General features: G+C 48.6%; 1 protein-coding gene across 1 annotated transcript in view; it reads left to right on the forward strand.

The window, feature by feature from the left end:
* The first annotated feature begins 209 nt into the window (after positions 1 to 209).
* The window catches only part of ITIH5 (inter-alpha-trypsin inhibitor heavy chain 5), a 137,812-nt gene continuing 125,813 nt past the window's right edge, over positions 210 to 12,208 (forward strand). The window contains exon 1 of the mRNA XM_033958849.1: positions 210 to 735. Coding sequence (XP_033814740.1) covers positions 634 to 735 — 102 coding nt within the window. The 5' untranslated portion in view covers positions 210 to 633. The remainder of the gene's footprint in view (positions 736 to 12,208) is intronic.

Raw genomic sequence — 12,208 nt, forward strand, 5'->3', positions numbered from 1 at the left:
CCTTGGGTCAATCTCTTCCTAAAGGCAGCTAATTAAATCCCAATAAATATATTATCTTCCTGTTCTTTTGTCCGCTCCTGGAATTTGTTTTGCAATGGTATTTTCATTTTTTCTGTTGTGGTGGGCTGAATCCCAAAAGATGGGAAGATGGGGAGGGTCCTTTTACTAAACTGCGATAACCACCTTCTCTTTTTGCACCTGGAAGGAGAGGGACTGACCCTAAAATCTCTTGCTCTGGGAGAGATTCCCTCCTTGCCCCCCTTAGCCCTGGCCGCAGCTGAGTGCTCCCTCCCGGAAGGCCAGAGGGGGGGGGGGGGGAGAGGGCTGTGACTCCTGCTTTGCCTTCAGGGTCCAAATGCGAAGGATCCGGACGTTTCACCTGCAAATCAGCCCTGAGCGCGTCCCCTGCCTGCTAATTTCAGACGAGGAGCCGCGCAACTTCCTCCCGTCCCAGGAAGGATCTGCGAACGAGCTCTGGCCGCCCCTCCTCGGGCTCTCCGCACTTTTACTCGGAGACTGGAGAAGGGAGGATCTCAGCCGGGCTCGTCCTTAATCCTCTGCACACTCTTTCACACCACCGAGCCCCCCAGGATCGGGGTTCCTTCACCCCCCCCCCCATAACACCTTGCAGCCATGATCGCTCTGCTGCTCTGCTTTTGCTGCTTTCTCCACGTCTTCTCTGGAGAGGAGGCTCTGGAAATCCTGGAGGAGGGCGATCCGTCTGTACAAGGCGCGGTAAGTGTTAGCTTTCCGTTCGATGTTGGCGTTCTGTAGCGCGATCTCTGCTAGGGCTTTTCTGGCACCTTTTTGAAATCAAGGGTAGGAAAGATTTAGGCTGGACGTTACAGGCACCGTTTTCTTATTGGCCACACATTTGGAACAACCAAATTAAAACAAAACGCGCACTTTGGGGTGAGAGAGCATTAAAGTTTACCACTGACTTTTGGATTCGGTTCTGCTCCCCCCATAGAAAAGCTCAGCATTGCCCTGTCTGCTGGAACAGATTCTGCCAATAGGGATCAGACGGGGAAGGGAACAGAGATGCCCAACCGGCTTTGGCACTCTGTACCACCTCCAGCACCCTAAGAACCACTCAGGGGTTTATTTATGAAATTTTCTCTACCGTTCTCCCAGGGGAGCTCAGAAGGGTTTACATGAATTTATTCAGGTCCTCGAGCATTTTTCCTTGTCTGTCCCGGTGGGCTCACAATCTGTCTAATGTACCTGGGGCAATGGGGGGGATTAAGTGACTAGCCCAGGGTCACAAGGAGCAACGTGGGTTTGAACCCACAACCTCAGGCTGTACCTTTAACCATTGAACCACTCTAGAAATGAAAATGTAGTAAAAGTGAGCCAAGTCTAGGACAAAGAAGCCATTGTGACATCATTGATGAGGTTGCCTCTTATTGGTGGAATGAGGCATTATGATGTCACAATACCAGCCCTGGTTATCAGAGGCTGAAACTTTTCAAACGATTTATTCAGGGGAGCCCAGAACAGTTTACATGAATTTATTCAGATACTCAATCATCTTTCCCTTTCTGTCCTGGTGGGCTCACAATCTATCTACTGTACCTGGGGCAATGGGGGGATTAAGTGACTTGCCCAAGGTCACAAGGAGCAGCGTGGTGTTTGAACCCACAACCTGTAGCTTTAACCACTGCACCACTCTAGAAATCAAGTCATTATGACATCACTGATGAGGTTGGCTTTTATTGGTGGACTGAGTCATTATGATGTCACAATACCAGCTCTATTTATCAAAGGCTGGAACGTTTCACACTATTTATTTATGAAATTTTCTCTACCATTCTCCCTGGGGAGCTCAAAACGGTTTACATGCATTTACTCAGGTACTCAAGCATTTTCCCTGTCGGTCCTGGTGGGCTCACAATCTCTCTAATGTGCCTGGGGCAATGGGGGGATTAAGTAATTTGCCCAGGGTCAAAAGGAGCAGAATAAGTTTGAACCTAGAACCTCTATATTGAGTCCTCATTGTTCATAGAGGAAATGGGAAACAGGCAGGAAAAAGGTAGGGAGAGTGAATGGTTATGGGTGATGATCAAAATGTAATACTCGGGTCCCAGCAGTGGCATAGTAAGGGGGTGGCGGATCGCCCCCAGGCACCGCATCGGTGGGGGCGCTGGCACCTCTCTGCCCCGCCCCACCATGCCATGCTTATGCCATCCCTCCCTCCATCCCGGACCTCTGTAGACCTTCACTACCGCGAGCAACTTCTCCCGCCTGTTGCTCGCGCCCGCCTGGTTCCCCTCTGAATCGCTTCCGGGCTACGGGGCCAGGAGGTGACGTCAGAGCAGGCATGAGGAGTGTGCTGGAAAATAGCCACGTGTGCTGGCGAAGATTTAGAGGTACAGGGGGGAGGGGGAGGGAGTTTGTGGCATGGGGGGAGCGGGAAGGAGTAAGGGCACAGAGAGGAGGGCGTGGGGGGGCGCAGAGGGGCATCACCACCCCAGGTGCCTCCCGCCCTTACTGCGCCACTGGATCCCAGGCACATGTCAAGTTAACCAGCCCTGGGACTGACACGAGAGAAAGCTAAGGAAATAAGGGGACCTTTTACAAAGCGGAGATAGAAAGTGGCCTTTGCGTGCCCATATACGGGGGGGGGGGGGGGGGGAGGGGTGTTCCTGTGTGCTATTTGTACTGCAGCAGTCGGGGCAGGATTAATTCGTCGAGGTCCCCAGCACCGCTTGCACAATTACAGTTCTCGTTGCCTTTCTTACCCACGTTGCTTGCTTGTCTTACTTTCTGTCGATGGGGGGGGGGGGAGACGCATTGCTGATCAGGGGGGGCCCGCTTTGCCGATCGATGCTGGAGGGGCCCATCGCCGTTTGGAAAAAACAATGTTGATGCCCTCCTTCATCGGGCCCCCCTGACCATTTCGTGCCCTAGGCGTGTGCCTACTGGGCCTATTGGTTAATCCTGCCCTGGCAGCAGTAACATGGCTGATTTTCTATTTTCAGTATTAACGGCCGTTAGTGTGTGAGCACTTCACCATCGTCCATTTTGTAGGCAGGAAGGGTTCATGCGCTAATCACTTAGTGCGCGATAACGTAGATGCACTAAGAGCGAAATTCATCAAGCAGTGGCAGTTGGGGGGGGTTTAATGCACCTTTAACGTGAGTTAATGAAATTAGTGCACGCTAAATTCTACAGCCCGTTTTATGCCTCCGGGGTTTTAGTGCTTGATGAATTCCCCCTGATTTGCATAGACACGCCCACTCTCCTCCCACAACACGCCCCTAAGAAATGATGTTATGCTTCAGCTAATGTTGCCATTGATGGCGGTTAGTCTGCCTGGCTGGCACCCCAGATAGTATCTCAAGTCTCCGCAATAGACCCATTTCCACTTTGGAATCCCCCAGCCCAGTCCTGCAGAATGATTCCTACAGGACCTATTAGAGCAGTGTTCTTCAACCGCCGGTCCACGGTGAGATCGATGTGGCGTTATCTTCGAGCCGGCTCCCTCCTCCTAACTGATTCAGTGCACAAAGCAACGGGCAGTGGCTCCTATGGGCATCCTGGAAGGCTTCCAGATGAGGCGTGGGACGGGCAAGGTGCAATTAATACTATTATGGAGGCGGTGTCTGGGGTGGAGATTGGGTAGAGTTGGGTGGGGTCTGGTCCACAACTTAGCCCAGTGTTCTTCAGCCACTGGTCCACGGTGCGATCGATGCGGCGTTATCTTCGAGCCAGCTCCCTCTTCCTAACTGATTCAGTGCACAAAGCCACGGGCAGTGGCTCCTACGGGCGTCCTGCGCCTGAACCAGAAGCCTTCTCTCGGACGTTGCAATGTCAGAGGGAAGGCTTCCAGATGAGGCACGGGACGTGCAAGGTGCAATTAGTACTATTATGGGGGCGGGGTCTGGGGTGGAGATTGGGTAGAGATGGGCGGGGTCTGGCCCACGACTTAGCCCCGTGTTCTTCAACCGCCGGTCCACGGACCGATGCCGGTCCACAGAATAATTCTTTTATTTCTGCCGGTCCATAGCTGTAAAAAGGTTGAAAAACACCATATTAGAGATTCACCCAAACAGTGTACAGAAAACTTACAATATGCTGAAAGTGTAAACAATAGTGAAATGATGAAAAATAATCAAATGCAATCAGAGGAAGGTTTGGGAGAAAGCCAATTGAATCCGAGAAATAGGAATAACATGATACAGTATCGTGAGTGCCAGCAGTGGGATCTTTCATCTACATTCCAATACATAAATGTAACTAACCTTTATAGTTGTCGGCTGCATCTAATTATTTTTTTGGGGGGAAGGGGGGATTGAGGAGTGTAGGCTATGGCCTCCATCACTTTTCCTCCATCCTAGCATGGCATATTTTCTCACTGCCGAGATGGGGCGATTTCTAAAGTGACTGGTCGGTGTACCCTTAGGGTGCCTAGATTTCAACTCTTCAATTTCAGTACTTGAAATAGCCCTGCACCAGGGCAAGTTTGCCGACAGGCTCGTGCCCTGTGATTTGCAGTTAGGGTCTGGGGGAAGTAGGACTCGGGGGGTCCCGGTGATTCTGCTTCCAGCTGTGTGATGTGCAGACGTTCCAGGGAAATCCCTCCACCTCCTCTGCCTGTGTTTGCCCAGCTGCTGAGTGGTTACTAACGGCAACAAGACCCTCCTCCATCTGAAACCATTATGCCTGAGCTGCCGCCACCACCAACATTTGCTGTCCCAGTCACTGAGCAGCTCAGCTGTTCATAGGCAGGAGAGCACCTGTCTAATTGCAAACCCCAACTTCTGTTTAGATTTGTCATTCATCTTTTTGAAAGAGAATTAACCTGGGGTGAGGCACAGAAACTTTAATGAGCCAGAACAGCTGGGAAGGTCCGTGCAATCAAGTGGAGCCTAGGATAGATGCAAGCATGGGCATTATAGATAATTAATCGGATAATGATAAGACTTGTATATAGAGATTTTTACATGTCACCTGTGTGCTGTGGAAGGGCAAAGATCCTTGTAACAAAGGACAGGTAGCGCGTAAGAGAGGGTTTCCGGATGTCCAGATTTATTCAGTCATGTCTTTGCTTTAGAGGATTGGCCAGGCGTCCGGTTGGCTTTTCAAAAACCGGCACTTTGTCCAGGTTTTGAAAAGCATTGAGATCGGGGCTGCATCTGGAGGACATCTGGGCATGCACGGGTGTGACGTCGCATGCGAAGACCTGCAACGAGACATAATCACGCTTGAGAAATGGGCAGTGACATGGCAAATGAGGTTTAGTGTAAGGTAACAAAAATCATACGCATGAATACAGGATATCTGGTGCAGTACTCGGAGAGACCCCCCAGGAAAGAGACTTGGGAGTACTGGTTGACAAGTCAATAAAGCACAATGTGCTGTGGTGGCGAAAAGGGCGAACAGAATGCTAGGAAGGATAAAGAAGGGGATCACGAACAGATCAGAGAAGGTTATCATGCCGCTGTACCGGGCCATGGTACGCCCTCACCTGGAGTACTGCGTCCAGCACTGGTCGCCGTACATGAAGAAGGACACGGTACTACTCGAAAGGGTCCAGAGAAGAGCGACTAAGATGGTTAAGAGGCTGGAGGAGTTGCTGTATAGTGAAAGATTAGAGAAACTGGGCCTCTTCTCCCTCGAACAGAGGAGACTGAGAGGGGACATGATCGAAACATTTAAGGTAATGAAGGGAATAGACTTAGTAGATAAAGACAGGTTGTTTACCTTCTCCAAGGTAGGGAGAACGAGAGGGCACTCTCTAAAGTTGAAAGGGGATAGATTCCGTACGAATGTAATGGAAGTTCTTCTTCTCCCAGAGAGTGGTGGAAAACTGGAACGCTCTTCCGGAGGTTGTTATAGGGGAAAACACCCTCCAGGGATTCAAGACAAAGTTGGACAAGTTCCTGCTGAACCAGGTAGGGCTAGTCTCAGTTAGGGCGCCGGTCTTTGACCTAAGGGCTGCCGCACGATGGACCACTGGTCTGACCCAGCAGCGGCAATTCTTATGTTCTTATGTGATGCCATCATGTCACATCTGTGTATCCGCAGATGCCCCCCAGAAGTGGCCCCGAAGAGATGAGGTTTGTGTAGGGCCGGGGTTGGGGGTTGGGGGTGGAACAAGGCAGGGCTGGGGCGGGGCCACGATTCCTCTTGGGTTTTTTCTGCTAAAATCTGGTAACCCTAGTGTAAGCCACAAGAATAGGGACATTGTATTCACTGGAGATGGGCAGTATGGGAAGGGCCAGATTCTATAAAGAGTGCCTAACCTGCTCTTTGTTGCAGCATCAGTGCGGTTTACAACAAAATTACATTACATTACATTACATTACATTAGGGATTTCTATTCCGCCATTACCTTGCGGTTCAAGGCGGATTACAAAAGGTTAATTTAAAAAGATAGAATTACAATGATTAGCTAGAGAGGTAAGTTGTAGATCTTAAGAGCATTTAGAGGTCGTGTTGTTATTGCTGTTTCAGGAATTTCTTGAAAAGTGTGGTTTTTATTTCTTTTCTGAACGTCCTATAGTCTGGGGTGGTCATCAGAAGGTTGGAGATCTGGTTGTCCAGTCTTGCGGCTTGAGTGGCTAGGAGGCCGTCGTGTAGTTTTGTTCTTTTTACTTCTTTGATTGGGGGGGGTATGAATGGGGAGTGCGTTTTTCTGTGTCTGGTACTGGGTGCTTGGATGAGGCGATTGTTCAGGTATGATGGGCTGTCTCCGTGTAGGGTTTTAAATAAGATGCAGTAGAATTTGAATTGGATTCTTTCTTGGATTGGGAGCCAGTGTGAGTTGATGAAGGCTTCAGTGATGTGGTCATGTTTTTTCAATGAGTAGATGAGTCTCAAAGCTGTATTTTGGATTGTTTGGAGTTGTCTTATCGTAGTTGCAGGACATGGAAGGAAGAGTATGTTACAGTAGTCCAATATACCTAGTATTAGGGATTGTACTATAAGTTGGAATTGTGTTCTTTCAAAGAATTTTCGGACTTGTCTCAGGTTTCTCATGATTGCGAATGATTTTTGAATTGTTTTATTTATTTGCGGTTGCATTGTGCAGCATCTGTCTATGGTCATGCCTAGTAGTTTTATGGTGGTTTGGATGGGATATTTGGTTGTGTTTATGTCTAGGATGGTTGTGGTTTGGATCTTGTCATTTTCTAGGAGGATGAATTTGGTTGGATTATATCATCAACAGATATTACATAGGGGGGAATTCATCAAAGGACGCCAAGTCCCATATTCTGTAAACGGCCCCTTGATCAGGCCTATCTTAATTGCTTTAATAGGCGTGGTAATTGACCGTGTCATTTAAACCCAATTAAAAAGTAGGCGCTGCTGGGCACCTGTCGGGGTAGACGCCGGAGTCGTGCCTAAACACAGAAACATAGAGGATGACGGCAGATAAGGGCTGGCGGCCCAACAAGTCAGCCCACTCGAGACTAACCCTCCCTCCCTGGGGTATCCATCTTTTAAGCATAACTCTGTGGTACCCCTAAGGTCAAAGTGGGCGTGGTTAGGGGGCGGAGATGACCTTTGGCCCGATTCTCAAAAAAGCCTGGCCTACGTTATCGGAGCCTAATTTTTTTTCCCCCTCCCCTCATGCGCCTCTTGCTGTGATTCTGTTAACGGCACCTAAGTGCGATTTATACGGCGGGCAGCGTCATTTTTCAAGGCACCGGCCAATGTAGGCGCCGTTAACGGAACTCTGGCCTGAACGCTTTAGTGCACGCAATCGCATTTGCGCATTCTTGTTGCCAAAGACGCCCTAAGAATACAATGGGAATTTTCAGCAGTTAACGTACACTAACACGTGTTGCGCGTGCAGTCACGATTGTGTGTGCTGGCGCGCTTTGGGCCTTCAATGAATTCCCCCCTGAATCAGCGCGCGGCGTTGCAGCTGTGTTAACTGACATGTGCCAGGCACGTCTACTCTTTGCCCCAAACATTCCCCCAACACTAACAAACATTTTCTACGTTTTAGCTCGTGGGGTAGAGAGCGCTGAACCAAAACTGTCATGGGGTGGCTGAGCATGCCTCTGGGTGGTGGATTTTTAACCTGCAGTAACCAGTGATGTACTAAGGGGGTGGGGGTGGGGCGGTCTGCCCTGGGTGCCCTCTTGGTGAGGGCACAAGCACCCGTCCTCATCTCTGCTCCTTTCCTCCCACTGCCGCGCGTGTGCACCACTTCCCTGCCCTCGTACTTCTACAATGTTCCTGGCGCGAGCAGGAACCCCCAACCTGCGGTCACGCCAGCGTCGGCTCACGCCACTTCCTGGACCCGCGCCTAGGAAGTGGCATCGGAGGAAGAGCCAACGCTGGCACGGCCGCACCTTGGAGGTTGCTGCTCGCGCCAGGAGCGTTACAGAGGTATGGGGGGGGGAGGAGAAGGAGTGTGTGGAGGTTGGGGGAAGGTGAGGTGCGCCACCCCCACCCGGGTGCTTCTCATGCTCGCTACGCCACTGGCAGTAACGACGGTTCATAGACAACCCCGCGAAAGACAAAGGCGCGCGCCGACAACTGAGCGCAAGATGGAGGCGCGCGCCAAAGAAAATTACAGTTTTTAGGGGCTCCGACGGGGGTTTTTGTTGGAGAGCCCCCCCCAGTTTACTTAATAGAGATCGCGCTGGTGTTGTGGGGGGTTTGGGGGGTTGTAACCCTCCCCATTTTACTGTAAACTTAACTTTTTCCCTAAAAACAGGGAAAAAGTGAAGTTTTCAGTAAAATGTGGGGGGTTACAACCCCCCACACCCCCCACAACGCGGCGCGATCTCTATTAAGTGTGTGGGGGGCTCCCCCCACGCCCCCCCCCCGTCGGAGCCGTAAAAACAGTAATTTTCTGCAGCGCGCGCCTCCACGCTGCGCTCAATTGTCTGCGCGTGCCTTTGTCCCGGCGCACTTTTGACCTGACACCGTAACGACATGCTTTAGTGCTTCCTTTAGCTTAGTTAAAGGGCCTTAGTAAAATTTGTTTCCATGCATGTCTCAGTACAATGTGGGGGAACGAAGAGTTAACTTTCTCTGCCCATCCTACTGCCCAACCTACTGGCCACCAGAGCAGCGAAACTGGACAGACAACTCACCAATCTGCTGTCATTGACCACAGACTACAAAACCTTCAAAAAAGAAACAAAAACCCTACTCTTCAAAAAATACATAAAACCTATTTAACACGACCAGATCCATCCCAAGCTTCACCTACTATACTATCTACTCCTTATCAAATCTAAAATGTTCAAATTACCCCACGTGTATTACCTTATGTAACCCGCCTATGTATTTCATAACTTCATGACAACTCTTATGTAACCCGCCTTGAGCCGCAAGGTAATGGCGGAATAGAAATCACTAATGTAATGTAATCCTCATTGGGAAAGTCAATGATACAGTATAATCTCGTTATAACGGACTCGCTTATAACGGAATATTGTTTATAGCGGACGAGGTCCGCTGGTCCCGGCTGAGCGCCTTTATGAACATGCAGAAAATCACCGCTTATAACGGACTCGCATATAACGGACTTTCGCATATAACGGACAAACAATATGGTCCCCAGAGCCGCTTTTAGCTCCGCCTACAAGGCGCATGGCGTGCCGGTGATATAGTATCAAAATGCAGCCCAGAAGGAAATGACAAGAGTATTTTTCTTTCCAGTACAGTAGGACATAATGCTTTAGAGTTTAGAACATCTTTTAGTGTTCTGGTTTTGCAATCGTTTCCTGCCATGCCAATGTTTTGCTGAGTTTTGTTTCTTGATGTTGTTCATATGTTTGTGCCGTGACTGTTGCTCCTTGATTGAACGTTGTTTCAAGTTGACATAAATAAAGTTTTTTAAAAATGCAACTCTGGATATAATGGACTGTTTTTCCAGGTCCCTTGAACTCTGCTATAACGAGATTATACTGTATTTTAAAACTCCTGCAAAAAAAGAAAAAATAAAAAATAAAAATCAGTATGGCCTTTCCCATTCCAGAGGTATCTGGGTGCAGACCCCTCATCGAGAAGCCCAGAGAGCAGCGCCCAAACAGAACCGGAATTACCGCAGGAACATTATTTTCTCTGAAAAAAGGTTATATAATCTCATTAAAACAGCTGCATCCTGCCTCAGTAGGAAATGCACGCAGATATGCTAGCCAGCTTCTGGGCCAGGTGGGACGCGTTAGTAGCCCGAGACACACAACTAATTGCAAGGGTCTGAGACTTACAATAGTTGGAATTGTTGGGGGGGGGGGGTTGGAAATGTTTGAAATAGTTTTCAGTCAAATTAAATTATACCTGGGGGAGGTGAAGGGATGGGGATTCATAGCTTTCTGGTGTTTCAAAGCCCGAAGGTACTGAATTAAGGGGGTCTTTAACTAAGGCGCTCTAAATGCTAACGAATCCATAGAATATAATGGGGGCGCTAGCTTTTAGCACTAATATGTAGCATGCGCTAAATCGGCCCCCTAAATGAGCTGGAAACCCTGTTGAATATAAGTGAATTTAGTTTTCCTGAAAATGACCCCTTTTTCTTGAACAAACCAAAGGTGCCGTCAATCGTACAAATGGAAGCAAGACTGAATAAGAGTTACCTCTGGACAGTGGTGTAGCGAGGGAGGTTGGTGCCCGGTTTTGCTATGCTGTGCTACTCCCCCCCCCCCCCCACACACACACTCTTCCCCACTGCTTGGGTACTCCCCCAACTCTTCCCTGCCACTCGGGAACCTCCACCTCCCACATACCTCTTTAAATGTTTGCTGGATCGAGTAGCATCTTCCACTTCCTGCTCGCCGCAGGAAGTGATGTCAGAAGGAAGCTGACTCCAGCGCAAGCAGCAAGTATAAGGTGCTGCTTGAGCTGGCAAACATTTAAAGATGTATGTGGGGGTGGGGTGGGGACAAAGAGGAGGAGAGGTGCCGGCACCCCCTGTGAAGACGGCGCCCCCAGATTCTGTATAGATTTCCCAAAGGTGAGCGCCCAAATTTGGGCTCGGATCCCAGATCCTTGCATAAACTAATTAGCCACTGTCCACCGCTTTAGCCAATCGACGGCTGGTGATTACAAGCACTTAATTGGCAGGAATTAGGACCCTACATCCTAGTCTGTAACATGCATGCTTAAATGTCATAGTGCATAACTCACAAGGGGGTGTGCCCATGTGAGGGACATGGGCGTTCCCGGAAATGAGGCACGATCTTATGTTTACGTTTATTAATATTTACATATCGCTCTTTATTGCAACATCTTTGCGATTTACAACAAAATATAATAAGGAAAAGAACGCCAATATTTACAGAACAGATAAAAAGCAATTACATAGTAACATAGTAGATGACAGCAGATAAAGCCCCGAATGGTCTATCCAGTCTGCCCAACCTGATTCAATTTAAATTTTTTTTTTTTCTTCTTAGCTATTTCTGGGCGAGAATCCAAAGCTTTACCCGGTACTGTGCTTGGGTTCCAACTGCCAAAATCTCTGTTCAGACTTACTCCAGCCCATCTACACCCTCCCAGCCATTGAAGCCCTCCCCAGCCCATCCCCCATCAAACGGCCAGACACAGACCGTGCAAGTCTGCCCAGTACTGGCCTTAGTTCAATTTTTAATATTATTTTCTGATTCTAGATCCTCTGTGTTCATTCCACGCTTCTTTGAACTCAGTCACCGTTTTTCTCTCCCTCTCTTTCTTTGTCTTACTCTCTCTTTCTTTCTTTCTCTTGCTCTTTCTTTGTCTCTCTCTCTCTCTTTCTTTGTCTCACTCTCTCTTTCTTTCTTTCTCTCACTTTTTCTTTGTCTTTCTTTCGTTCTTTCTTTGTCTTTGTCTTTCTCTCTTTTTCTTTCTCTTTCTCTCTCTCTTTGTCTTTCTCTCTTTCTTTGTCTTTTTCTCTCTTTTTCTTTCTTTGTCTTTCTCTCTTTTTCTTTCTCTCTCTCATAGTAACATAGTAGATGACGGCAGATAAAGCCCCGAATGGTCCATCCAGTCTGCCCAACCTGATTCAATTTAAATTATTATTTTATTTTTTTTTTCTTCTTAGCTATTTCTGGGCAAGAATCCAAAGCTTTTCCCGGTACTGTGCTTGGGTTCCAACTGCCGAAATCTCTGTTAAGACTTACTCCAGCCCATCTACACCCTCCCAGCCATTGAAGCCCTCCCCTGACCATCCTCCTCCAAACGGCCATGCACAGACACAGACCGTACAAGTCTGCCCAGTAACTGGCCTAGTTCAATCTTTAATATTATTTTCTGATTCTAA

Source organism: Geotrypetes seraphini, chromosome 9 (genome assembly GCF_902459505.1).
Source record: "Geotrypetes seraphini chromosome 9, aGeoSer1.1, whole genome shotgun sequence".
Classification (NCBI taxonomy): Eukaryota; Metazoa; Chordata; class Amphibia; order Gymnophiona; family Dermophiidae; genus Geotrypetes; species Geotrypetes seraphini.